This window comes from Pongo abelii, chromosome 4 (assembly GCF_028885655.2).
Source record: "Pongo abelii isolate AG06213 chromosome 4, NHGRI_mPonAbe1-v2.0_pri, whole genome shotgun sequence".
NCBI classification, from domain to species: Eukaryota; Metazoa; Chordata; class Mammalia; order Primates; family Hominidae; genus Pongo; species Pongo abelii.
The window spans coordinates 141,445,595-141,458,470 of record NC_071989.2 but is presented as its reverse complement, the minus strand read 5'-3'; the positions used below and the strand labels follow the sequence as shown (position 1 = coordinate 141,458,470).

Genomic DNA, 12,876 nt, shown 5'->3' with positions numbered 1-12,876 from the left:
CCCACCTCCACAACACACGTATACTCATGCCCAAACTCACAGAGGCATGTGGCATCTGGAAACAAGTAGGTGTTTTAATTCTCAAAATAATGGGGGAAGGGTAGCTAGTGGGATTTAGGAGGTGAGGGCCAGGAATACTCAAATGTACTGCAGTGTACAGGTCCTGAATTTCTCACACAATCTCACACAAACATGTGTTAAAACATCAATAGACCAAACATTCAAATACGCTAGCCATCAGGAAAATAAGAGGGCCTCAAACCACTGAGTTACTCTGACCTGACATTAAAGGAAAAAAAAGAAGAATCACATCCAGCTACTCCAGTGTTCTAATCCAAGGCATAAACATAGTCCACATTAAACCACAGGTAGAGGCCAGGCATGGTGGCTCATGCTTGTAATCCCAGTACTTTAGGAGGCCGAAGTGGGCGGATCACCTGAGGTCAGGAGTTCAAAACCAGTGTGACCAACATGGTAAAACCCCGTCTCCACTAAAAATACAAAAATTAGCCAGACGTGGTGGCACATGCCTGTAATCCCAGCTACTCAGGAGGCTGAGGCAGGAGAATTGCTTTAACCCAGGAGGTGGAGGTTGCAGTGAGCTGAGATTGAACGACTGCACTCCAGCCTGGGTGACAGAGCAAGACTTCCATCTCAAAAAATAAAAATACAATAAAAAATAAACTACAGGTACAGTTTCTTCGTATCAGAAAGAAGGTGTGTATCAAAGGATCTGCTGTTGCTCATAAAATACTTCTTAATATCACCTGATCTCCTGGTCACATTTTATCTAACACCACTGCTAACTTCTTGAGAAGGGCTATTTAAAGAAATGGGCTTTCCCAGTGTGGAAATAAGCCCATCTGCCATCATCACTAAAGGAAAGCCTGTGCCAAGCTGACAGTATATCTCAACACTCTGAAATAGCAATCAACACAACAGTGAAGTCCAGGTAAATGGTCTGTCAAAGAAAGATTTTAGGAAAATTAGTATATATTCCTAAATCAAACAGTCACCTTTTAGCCTGAGACAAAATTAAAGCATCTTGTTAAATAACTACATGGTTATCCTACCTTCCCACTTTGCTGTAGCTCTCATCCAGCTAGGGAAGAATTCACTGACAGAAAAGCTTATAAGACTACCATATCAGCATCGCAAAAGACAATTTTTACCACCATTAAATAATTGTGAGGCTTATATCCAACTTTCAGTCTGAATTCAGTTTCTTGGAGAAACTTTTATTAGATTTCCCTAGACATTTCAAAAGATTACTTTGGGTAGGGGGAAGATACAGACTGAAAAAAAGTTTAATATATACCACTGAATTAGTTCATACAATAAAAATTTCTATCACTGCTTGCAAAAGTAAGATAATAAATAACAATTTCCAAAGAGTCTGAGATACGCAAACAAATTCAATCACAAAAATACTTACTGGTTTGTTCCAAAACACTACGAAGTGGTGGCTCCACTCTAGCTAAGAGATCATTGCACATCTCCAGAAATTTGCCTCTATAAAAAACAAAACAAAACAAAAAAACAGTACATTAAATCACATGCCACTTTTATGTGGAATGGATGGCTATAATAAAAAAACAGGTAACAACGAGTGCTGGCAAAATGTGGTGACAGTGGATCCTTCACACATTCCCAGGTAATAGAAAATGAAAATGGTGCAGCCACGTGGGAAAAGTGTTTGGCAGTTCCTCAAGATGTTAGAGAGTTAGCATATGATTCAGCAATTCCATTCTAGGTATATAGCCAAAAGAATAGAAAACACATGTTCACACACAAAACTGGTATATCAACGTTCACAAGCAGCCGAAACAACCCAGATGCCTACCAACTGCATAAAGCAATACAAATGAATGAATATAATAAGAGGAACTAATACATATTACAACACATGAAAACATTATGCTGGGTTAAAGTCAAACAAGAACAAAAATTTATGTGAAATATTCAGAATAGGTATATCCAGAGAAAGGAGACGAGTGGCTACCAATGACTAAAGGGAAGAAGAAGAGATGGGAAGGACACCTAATGAGTACAGAGTTTGTTTTTGAGACAGGGTCTAACTCTATTGCCCAGACTAGAGTGCAGTGGCACGATCTTGGCTCACTCTCACTGCAACCTCAGCAGTGAGCTCCCAGGCTCAGGTGATTTTCCCACCTTAGCCTCCCAAGTAGCTGGGTCTACAGGCATACACAACATGTCTCTTTCTTTTATATTAATACACATTTTTAGATGTTTTAGGTCTACAGAGAAATGAACATAACAAGAATCCCCATACATCCCCTCCTCACTCCCAGCCCAGTTCCTCTATTAACATCTTGCATTAGTATGGTACATTTGTTACAATTAATGAGTCAATGCTGATAAATGATAACTCCTATTAGTGTTTTATGAGTTTTAACAATGTATAAGTATTCACCACTTCAGTAACATACAGAATAATCTCACTGTTCTACAACTATTCATTCCTGTGCTCCAACTATTCATCCCTCCCTGTGCTCCAACTATTCAACCCTCCCTGCTCCAAACTCCAGGTAACTGACTGTTTTATTGTCTGCATAGTTTTTTTTTGGAGGGAGGTGGGGGGGCGCGGGGGTTTTTTCAGAAGGAGTTTCAATCTTGTTGCCCAGCTTACTGCAACCTCCACCTTCCGAGTTCAAGCAATTCTCCTACCTCAGCTTCCTGAGTAGCTGGGATTACAGGCGTGCACCACCACACCCAGCTAATTAGGTTTTTTTTTTTTTTTTTTTTTTTTTTAGTAGAGATGGGATTTCACCATGTTGGTCAGGCTGGTCTTCAACTCCTGACCTCAAGTGATTCACCTGCCTCGGCCTCCCAAAGTGCTGAGATCACAGGCATGAGCCATCGCACCCGGTCGTCTGCATAGTTTTGCCTTTTCCAAAATGTCATATAGTTGGAATCCTACAGTATGCAGATTTTTCAAATTGGCTTCTTTCACTTAGCAATATGCATTTAAGGTTCCTCAATGTCTTTTCACAGCCTGATTACTCACTCATTTAGGGTTTAAGAAGTAATGAAAACGTTCTGAAATTTAGTTGTGATGATGGCTGCTGAGCTCTACGAAAATACTAAAAAAAAAAAAAAAAAATTTTTTTTAAATCACTGAATTATACACGTTAAAAGGGTGACTTCTAGTTGGGTGCAGTGGCTCAAGCCTGTAGTCCCAACACATCATGAAGCTAAGGCTTGAGCCCAGGAGTTCAAGACCAGCCTAGACCACACAGCAAAACCCCATCTCTACAAAACATAGAAGAAATTAGCCAGGTATGGTGGTGCACACCTGTAGTCTCAGCTACCCAGGAAGCTGAGGCAGGAGGATCACCTGGGCCTGGGAGGTCAAGGCTACAGTGAGCCATGATCAACCCATTGCACTCCAGCCTGGGCAATAGGTATCCTTTCTCCAAAAAAAAGGGAAAAGGGGGTAACTTTATTAAATTACATCTCAATAAAAAAGAATAGTAGGCTGGGTGCGGTGGCTCACGCCTGTAAACTCAGCACTTTGGGAGGCCGAGGCAGGTGGATCACCTCAAGTCAGGAGTTTGAGACCAGCCTGACCAACATGGAGAAACCCCGTCTCTACCAAAAATACAAAATTAGCCAGGCGTGGTGGTGCATGCCTGTAATCCCAGCTATTTGGGAGACTGAGGCAGGAGAATCGCTTGAACCTGGAAGGCAGAGGTTGCAATGAGCTGAGATCAGGACATTGCACTCCAGCCTGGACAAAAAGAGTGAAACTCCATCTCAAAAAAAAAAAAAAAAAGAATAGTAAAGTGTAGAATGCACCCACCAGAGCATGCAAAACTTAAGGACTGCTAACATCAATATTGGTGAGATGTATAGCAACCAGAGGTCTTACATGTTAGAAGTTTAAAATGTTTTACTTCTAATAGAAAAAAAGCTGAAGAGTCACTGTCCATCAATAACAACAAACCTACAATGGCACAGTAGTTAGCAATACAGAAGAACAACAAATGGCACGTGAAACAAACAAATGAATCTCAATTTTATGCTGACTAAAAAATGCCTTACACAAAAAACTACATACTACATGATTTCACTTACAAGAAGTTACAGAATTGGCAAACTTAATCTATGGACTGAAAAATACAAAAAGCACATCAGTGGTTATGGAAGCCTGAAGAAACATTCCAACATAATGGTCTATTTCATAATAAAGGCATTAGTTACAAAGATATATGTGTATGTTGAAACTCAGCAAATGAGCACTTAAAACCTGAGTGTGTCATATAAAAATATATCCAAAAAACAATGAATTCTGGTTAATATGCAAACCTTAGTATTTGGGGAGAAGTCTACATTTATAGATGTCCGCAATTTAAGTTTCTGCAAGAAGTATACAGATGCAATTTACTTTGAGATATGCTAAACACAAAATTGAGGCCAGGCCACGCAGTGGCTCACACCTGTAATCCCAGCACTTTGGGAGGCTGAGGCGGGCGGATCACCTAAGGCTGGGAGTTCAAGACCAGCCTGACCAACACAGAGAAACACCATCTCTACAAAAAATACAAACTTAGCTGGGTGTGGTGGTGCATGCCTGTAACCCCAGCTACTTGGGAAGCTGAGGCAGGAGAATCGCTTGAACCCGGGAGGCGGAGGTTACGGTGAGCTGAAATCACGCCATTGCACTCCAGCCTGGGCAACAAGAGCAAAACTCCATCTCAAAAAATAATAATAATAAAAAAATTAAAAATTGATGGCTTTATAGGATATATGAACAAATATGTAATAAAACAAGTACAGTAAATGTTATCAGTAGAACCTAAGTGGTGGGATAAGGACATTTATTGTAAAATTCTTCCAACTTTGTTGCACGTCTGAAACTATCCGAAATCAAAATTGTGAAAAGCAAAGGAAAGATTGTTAAGAAGATAGCAACAGCAGTAGGGTTTTGTTTTGTTTTGTTTTTTTGAGATGGAGTCTCATTCTGTCACCCAGGCTAGAGTGCAGTGGCACAATCTCAGCTCACTGCTACCTCTGCCTCCCAGGTTCAAGCAATTCTCCCACCTCAGCCTCCCGAGTAGCTGGGACTACAGGTGCACGCCACCAAGCCCGGGTAATTTTTTTTTGTATTTTTTTGAGATGGAGTCTCACTCTGTCATCCAGGCTGGAGTGCAGTGGCACTATCTCAGCTCACTGCAGCCTCTGCCTCCCGGGTCCAAGCAATTCTCCTGCCTCAGCCTCCCGAGTAGTTGGGATTACAGGCACCCACCACCACACCCGGCTAATTTTTGCATTTTTAGTAGAGATGGGGTTTTACCACATTGGCCAAGCTGGTCTCAAACTCCTGACCTCAGGTGATCCACCCACCTCAGCCTCCCAAAATGCTGGGATTACAGGCGTGAGCCACCATGCCTGGACAATAGAGGTTTTTTGATAGTTTCTTTTTAAAAAGTTTTATTGCAATATAATTTACATGCTATAGAATTCACCCATTTAAAGTATATAATTCCCGTCCGGGTGAGGTGGCTCACACCTGTAATCCTAGCACTTTGGGAGTCTGAGGAGGGTGGCCGAGCTCAGGAATCTGAGACCAGCCTGAGCAATATGGCAAAATCCGGTCTCTACAAAAAATACAAAAATTAGCCAGGCATGTTGGTGAACACCTATACTCCCATCTACTTGGGGGTCTGAGGTGGGAGGATCTCTAGAACCTGAGAGAGTGAGGCTGCAGTGAGCTGAGATCGTACCACTGCACTCCAGACTGCATGACAAAGTGAGAACTTGTTTCAAAAAGAAATAAATTTAAAAAATTAAAAAGATAAAAATAAAGTATGTAATTACTGACTTTTGGGCATGAGGTTTTGGTACAAAAATATTTTTAAAGTATACAATTCAGTGACTTCATATATACAGAGTTGTGCAAGCATCGCCATAATCAATTTTAAAACATTTTCAGTCTAAAAAAGAACATTTTCATCACCCTTAACTGTTACTTTCCTCAACTCCCACAGCCCTAGGCAACCACTAAATCTACTTTCTGTCTCTACAGATTTGCCAATTCTGGGCATGTCATATAAACAGAATCATACAAAATGTGGCCTTTTGTGATTTCGTTCAGCAGCGTGAACTTCTGAAGGTTCACCCATGTTTTAGTATGTATCTGTATTACATTTTTTTCAAGTACCAAAAATATCCCATTGTATGAACATAGCATGTTTTATTTATCCACTTCATCAGCTGATGAACATTTGGGCTGTTTCCACTTTTTGTCTATTATGAGTAGTGCAATGAACATTCACATATGAGTTTTTCTGTGGACATGTGTTTCCACTTCTCTTGAATATGTATCTAGAAATACAACTGCTGAATAATGTGATAATTTGATGCGGATTTTTTTGGTTTTGTTTTTAAGAGGCTTTCCCTCTGTCGCCCAGGCTGGAGCGCAGTGGCACAATCATGGTTCACGGCAGCCTCCATCTCCTGGGCTTAAACAATCCTACAACAAAACTAGGTAATGAAATATGCCCACAAACCTCAAAATACATATAGGCAGAGACAAACCACCCACAGCTACAATTCCTGCTTAGTATCAGCTCTGTGCAAAATAAACAGAAGGAAACAAAAGGGTATATAATTGACCTGAAAACTCCAGAATAACCTAACTCAGAGCGCCAAATTGAAAACAGCAGCTGAAATCAGCAGGGGTTGGCATGCTCCAAAACAAGTATAAAAGGCCCTAAAATAAGGTATTCAGGGACCACAGCAAACTGGGCCCAACCTAAAGTTATCTTCAAAGAAAAAGAACTCACTGAAGAAAAACTACTGATTAAAAAATCCAAACTAAGCAGGACAACACAGTAAACACAAAAGAAGAGGGAGGGAAAACATCTCAGAAAGTTAAGCCACATTTTTAAAATATTTCACAAAAACAAAAGAGGGACTCACACTTATAATCCCTGCACTTTGAGAGGCAGAGGTGGGTGGATGACTCGAGGTCAGCAGTTCAAGACCAGCCTGGCCAACATGGCGAAACCCCATCTCTACTAAAAATACAAAAAGTAGCTGGGCATGGTGGCCCACACCTGTAATTCCAGCTACTCAGGAGGCTGAGGCATGAGAATCATTTAAACCCGGGAGGTGGAGGTTGAAGCAAGCCAAGATCACATCACTGTACTCCAGCCTGGATGACCTACTGAGACACTGTCTCAAAAAAAAAAAAAAAAAGAACAGGCAAATCTATAGAGACAGAAAACATATTGGTAATTGCCTAGGGTATGGAGGGAAATGGAGAGTAAATGCTAATGGGCACAAGGTTTCTTTTTGGGGTGATAAAAACATTCTAGAATTAAATAGTGGTCACAGTTGCACAACCTTGGAATTGTACACTTTAAAATAGTAAGGTTTTATGGTATGTGAATTATATCTCAATAAAAGTGATACAGGAAATGAAAGAACAAATCAGAATTAGAAAGACCTAGAACAGAATTAGAAGTGTAAGAATAAATGTCAGAAATGAAAACTAAACAGTACACAAGAGCAATGCCATGAAGGACTGGACCAAAAATGGCAAATACAAAAAACAGGCAAACTAAAAAAAAAAAAATATGTAAGATAGGCAAAGAAGATCCAACATAATTATGTAGGAATTCCCAAAAGAGAAAACCACAGCACTACAACAGAATACTAGAAAATATAATTCAAGAAAACTTAAGAAATTTTAATTAAACTTAAATTTGTAATGTCAAACTATATAATGAAAAGGCACACTGCATACCTGGAAAAAAACTGATGCAAAATAACCAACATCAAAACATATTGTAGTAAAATTATTGAGTTTTTTTTTTTTTTTTTTTTTTGAGACAGGATCTCACTCTCATCACCCTGGCTGGAGTGCAATGTGGTGTGATCATGGTTCACTGCAGCCTCGACTTACTAAGCTCAGGTGATCCTCCCACCTCCGCCTCCCGAGTAGCCCGAACTACAAGCGATATGCCACCACATCATGCTATTTTTTTGTATTTTTAGTAGAGACGAGGTTTTGCCATGTTGCCCAGGCTGGTCTCGAACTCCTGAGCTCAAGCCATCCGCCCATCTCGACGTCCCAAAGTGCTAGGATTACAGGTGTGAGCCACCACACCCAAATGGACTTTCAAGAAAAAAAAAATCAAAAATATTTGGGCATCTAAGCAAAACGAACAAGTGACAAATATCTAAAAACTATGCTGTCACACTTTGACAGCAATGTTATACACCAAAAGAAAATAGATTGTTACTGCATTTAAGATCCTCAACAAGGAAAGAAAAGCTAACAATGTTCTATCCAGCTAAAGTGACTTTTAAGTATAAACATGGCAAACTGTCATCAACATGCAAGAACTTAAGGAATACTATTCACAGGTGCTATCCCTTAGGAATCTGCAGGAGAATGCACTTCCAACCATCAAAACGATGAATTAACACAAAGCTACTAGTAATCTACTAAAATAATCCAAAAAATTGAAAATAAGTGCTGACAAAGACGTGGAGAAACTGAAACCCAGTACAGCGCTGGTGGGGTAATCACTGAGAAATACAGTTTGGAGATTCCTCAAAAAGTTAAACACAGAATTGCTGTATAAGCCAGCAATTCCACTCCTAGGTATATAAGCAAAAGACCTGAAAACAAGTACTTGTTCACAAATGTCCATAGCACTATTCACAATAGCTAAAAAGTAGAAACCCAAATGCTCATCAGCAAACGAATGGATGAATAAAATATGGTATATCCATACAAGAAAATAATATCTGCCCAAAAAAACAAATTAAGTACTGATACAGAATGTGGATGAACCTCAAAAACATTACACTGAGAAGTTAGAACAAAAGAATCCAGACACATATTACATGATTCCACTTATATGAAATATCCAGAATAGATAAATCCACAGAAACAGAAAACAAGCTGTTGATCACCAGGGACCAGAGGTAAGGGGAAACAGGAAATAATCACCTACTGGGTATGAAGTTTTATTCTGGGGTGATGAAAATGTTTTCCATTACATAGAGGTGGCCATTACGCAACCCTGTGAATGTACTAAATTCCAGTGAATTGTTTACTTTAAAATGCTTAATTTTATGATACTTGAATTTCACCTCAAGTTTTTCTTAAGTGAAGAAACCATTAATTAAAAGAAATATAATGTCAAATAATCTGGTTTCATCGATTTAAACAAAGGTGAATGTTAAAGACTAAATGAAGGGGGCCAGGCACGGTATCTCGTGCCTGTAACCCCAGCACTTTGGGAGGCTGAGGCAGGCAGATCACTTGAGTTCAGGAGTTCAAGACCAGCCTGGGCGACACGGTGACACCCAGTCTCTACAAAAAATACAAAAATTAGCCAGGCGTGGGGGCACGTGCCTGTAGTCCCAGCTACTCAGGAGACTGAGGCAGGAGGATCACTTGAGCCCAGGAAACAGAGGGTGCAGTGAGCCAAGATCACACCACTACACTCCAGCCTAGGTGACAGAGTAAGATCCTGTCTCAAAAAAATAACAATAATCACACCAAATGAAGGCTATAATATAGAACATATAAGAGCTATGTATTCTGATGATGTAAATACAGTACAACTTTTTTTTTTTTTTTGGAGACAGTGTCTCACTTTGTTGCCCAAGTTAGAGTACAGTGGCATGATCTCAGCTCACTGCAACCTTCGTCTCCCAAGTTCAAGTGATTCTCCTGCCTCAGCCTCCTGAGTAGCTGGGATTACAGGCGCCTGCCATCACACCCAGCTAGTTTTTGTATTTCTAGTAGAGAAAGAGTTTCGCCACGTTGGCTAGGCTGGTCTCTAACTCCTAACCTCAAGTGATCCACCTGCCTCCCAAAGTGCTGGGATTACAGGAGTGAGCCACCACGCCCCATCACAGTACAACTTTTTTTTTTTTCTTTTTTTTTTTTTTTTTTTGAGACGGAGTCTCATTGTCACCCAGACTGGAGTGCAGTGGTGCAATCTCGGCTCACTGCAAGCTACATCTCCCAGGTTCACACCATTCTCCTGCCTCAGCCTCCCCAGCAGCTGGGACTACAGGCACCCACCACCACACCTGGCTAATTTTTTGTATTTTTAGTAGAGACGGGGTTTCACCATGTTAGCCAGGATGGTCTCAATCTCCTGACCTCGTGATCCACCTGCCTCTGCCTCCCAAAGTGCTGGGATTACAGGCGTGAGCCACCATACCTGGCCACAACTATTTTCAAAAAACAGCACACAGGCAAATTCAGTTTTTAAAAAATTTAAACTACTTAATAAGTATCTACTTAGCTCTTACAAACACGTAACATTTCACTAACAATTTCTGAAACATATTGGCCTACCTCCAGACTTCATGGAACACACATACACACACACAAGACTGCTGCTTAACAAAAACAAAAGCCATCTCTTGCAAGTAGGGGGAGAGCTGACTAAAAATTTGGATACCAGGCAACAATAAACACCATTTCAATTTTTTTATGGATAGCTCAGGCACATGTCTCCAAATACACCATCAGTCTTGCCTGAATTCTACCAGCAGAGTTCACAGCCAAAAGAACATCTTACTCCCACCATCCAAGCAACCGAACCAGGCAACAATAACACTCTGGGTGTTTCTGAGGATAACCCCGAAATGTCAATTACCCAGAATTCTTGCAGCACTATACAAAAAGAGCTGTCACCCTCAAGTGAACCCGAATCTTTCAAAAAGAAAAATTTCAGGCTAGGCACGGTGGCTCACACCTGTAATCCTCATACTTTGGGGGGCTGAGGTGGGTGGATCACCTGAGATCAGGAGTTTGAGACCAGCCTGGCCAACATGGCGAAAACCCGTCCCTACTAAAAATACAAAAATTAGCTGGGCGTGGTGGCAGGCACCTATAACCCCAGCTACTCAGGAGGCTGAGGCAGGAGAATCACTTGAACCTGGGGGCAGAGGTTGCAGTGAGTCGAGACTGTGCCACTTTACTCCAGCCTGGGCAAAAGAGCAAAAACCTCCAACTCAAAAAAAATTTACAATTTCTTAATCAATGGGTAAATTAAATTCAATTTAATTCTGCATTACAGCCCTTTGCCCTGATTTTTTGGAAACTGAAATCTTGTGTATAACAAATGCATATGTAAAGAACTACCAACATGTTGGAATATTCAATTAATCAGAACAAAAACATTAGTCTACATTATTAGAATAACCAGACCCAACTTTACATAAAAAGCAGGGTCCTGAATGGCTTCTAATTTTTAAAATGGAACCAAAATTATCATATAACCCCCATGATGATTTTAACAATTAGCCAATTAAAGGTTAATATATGTGGAGAAAACTCACTCTTCACTTTAACATCGAAATAGTAATATACTTACCTATTCATAGTTCCAGATACATCAACATCATTCATAAAACATTCAATGCTCAAAGGGAGATCTGAAGCATTTGCACTCATCAATTTCTTGAGTTTCTCACACTCCTGAGAGAGTCGTAATAATGCACGGATTTTGGACTTAATGTCTAGCTTGTATTTCTTCCCAAATTCTTCACAGAAGTGATTTACTAACACTTCATCAAATTTTCTACCTCCCAATGTCGTGTCAAATGCAGTGGCCAGAACCTTAAGGAAAAAATGAGAATTAATCTAACAATTAACCAATCGATTTTGAAACAGATGATATATATTTACCTGGTAAGTTATTTAAAAAAAAAGAGAGGGTTACATTAAGGTTAAAACAAAGCAATGTATACATCATTTAATCCTTATTACCCCACACTGTAAAAATAGGCACTATAATCCCCAATTTACAGATAATGCTACAGACCTAGAGAGATGAGATAAACTGCAGTTCGCAAAGCTACTAAGTGGTAGAAGTGGAATTCAAAGTCAAATCTCCTTAATTCCAAAGTCCATGCCCTCCCCACTACACCAGTCTGACTCCCAATAGCAGTTACATGTCCAAGGTAAAATATACTAACATGTCATGTGCATACTTCTAGTCTACTCACTATCACAAAACTGAGTAATACCAAGGCTCAACTCTCTGCAGTTTACTACCAAAGGATTCCTTAAAGCCTTAGCTCACAGCAATGTGTTTCTATTTAACCTGGAAGTCTAATTAGCCTGGGTTACCCGTTTTCAAATCTCTAACAGATGAGAAGCAAACTAGATCTAATTAGATTCAGTAATAGAAGTTAGGCTAAATAAGTGATGACATCCTTATGAAGGAATAAAACCAGTAAAAACAATCTCTTCAAAGAATGCTAAACGTCATGGGGGAAATTTTCTTAGTATGTTAATTTAAAAAAAAAGACAGGACACAGAGCTAAATACAGTGACTCCAATTCTGTTTTCTTAGAAAACTAGACTGAAATACACCAAGCTGTTAAGAATGGTAAGATTTTAAGTAACTTTTCTTTTTGTTGTTGTTGTTGAGACAGGGTCTCACTCTGTTGCCCAGGGAGGAGTGCAGTGGCACGATCTCAGCTCACTGTAGCCTCGACCATCCAGGCTCAAGCAATCCTGCCACCCCAGCATCCCAAGTAGCTAGGGCTACAGGCACACATCACCACATCCAGCTAATTTTTGTATTTTCTTTGTAGAGACGGGGTTTCGCCATGCTGCCCAGGCTGTTCTCAAACTCCGGGCTCAAGCAATCCCCCCACCTCAGCCTCCAGAGTAGCTGGGACTACAGGAACACCACCACACCCACCTAACTTTTGTAGAGACAGGGTTTTACCATTTGCCCAGACTTTTCTTTACACATAAATGTTTTCCAATTTGGGGAGATTTTTGTAATGAAGATTTTTATAATTTAAAAGTAATCAAAAGGATTGGAAAACTGACAGGTGACAGATAACACTGAAGGACAA

General features: G+C 40.1%; 1 protein-coding gene across 2 annotated transcripts in view; it reads right to left on the bottom strand.

Annotated features, from left to right (window-relative positions):
- The window catches only part of HSPA4 (heat shock protein family A (Hsp70) member 4), a 54,425-nt gene that overhangs the window by 18,117 nt on the left and 23,432 nt on the right, over nucleotides 1-12,876 (bottom strand). For both annotated transcript variants that reach the window (NM_001131557.1, XM_063723859.1), the window contains 2 exon segments: nucleotides 1,436-1,512; nucleotides 11,379-11,623. In NM_001131557.1, coding sequence (NP_001125029.1) covers nucleotides 1,436-1,512; nucleotides 11,379-11,623 — 322 coding nt within the window.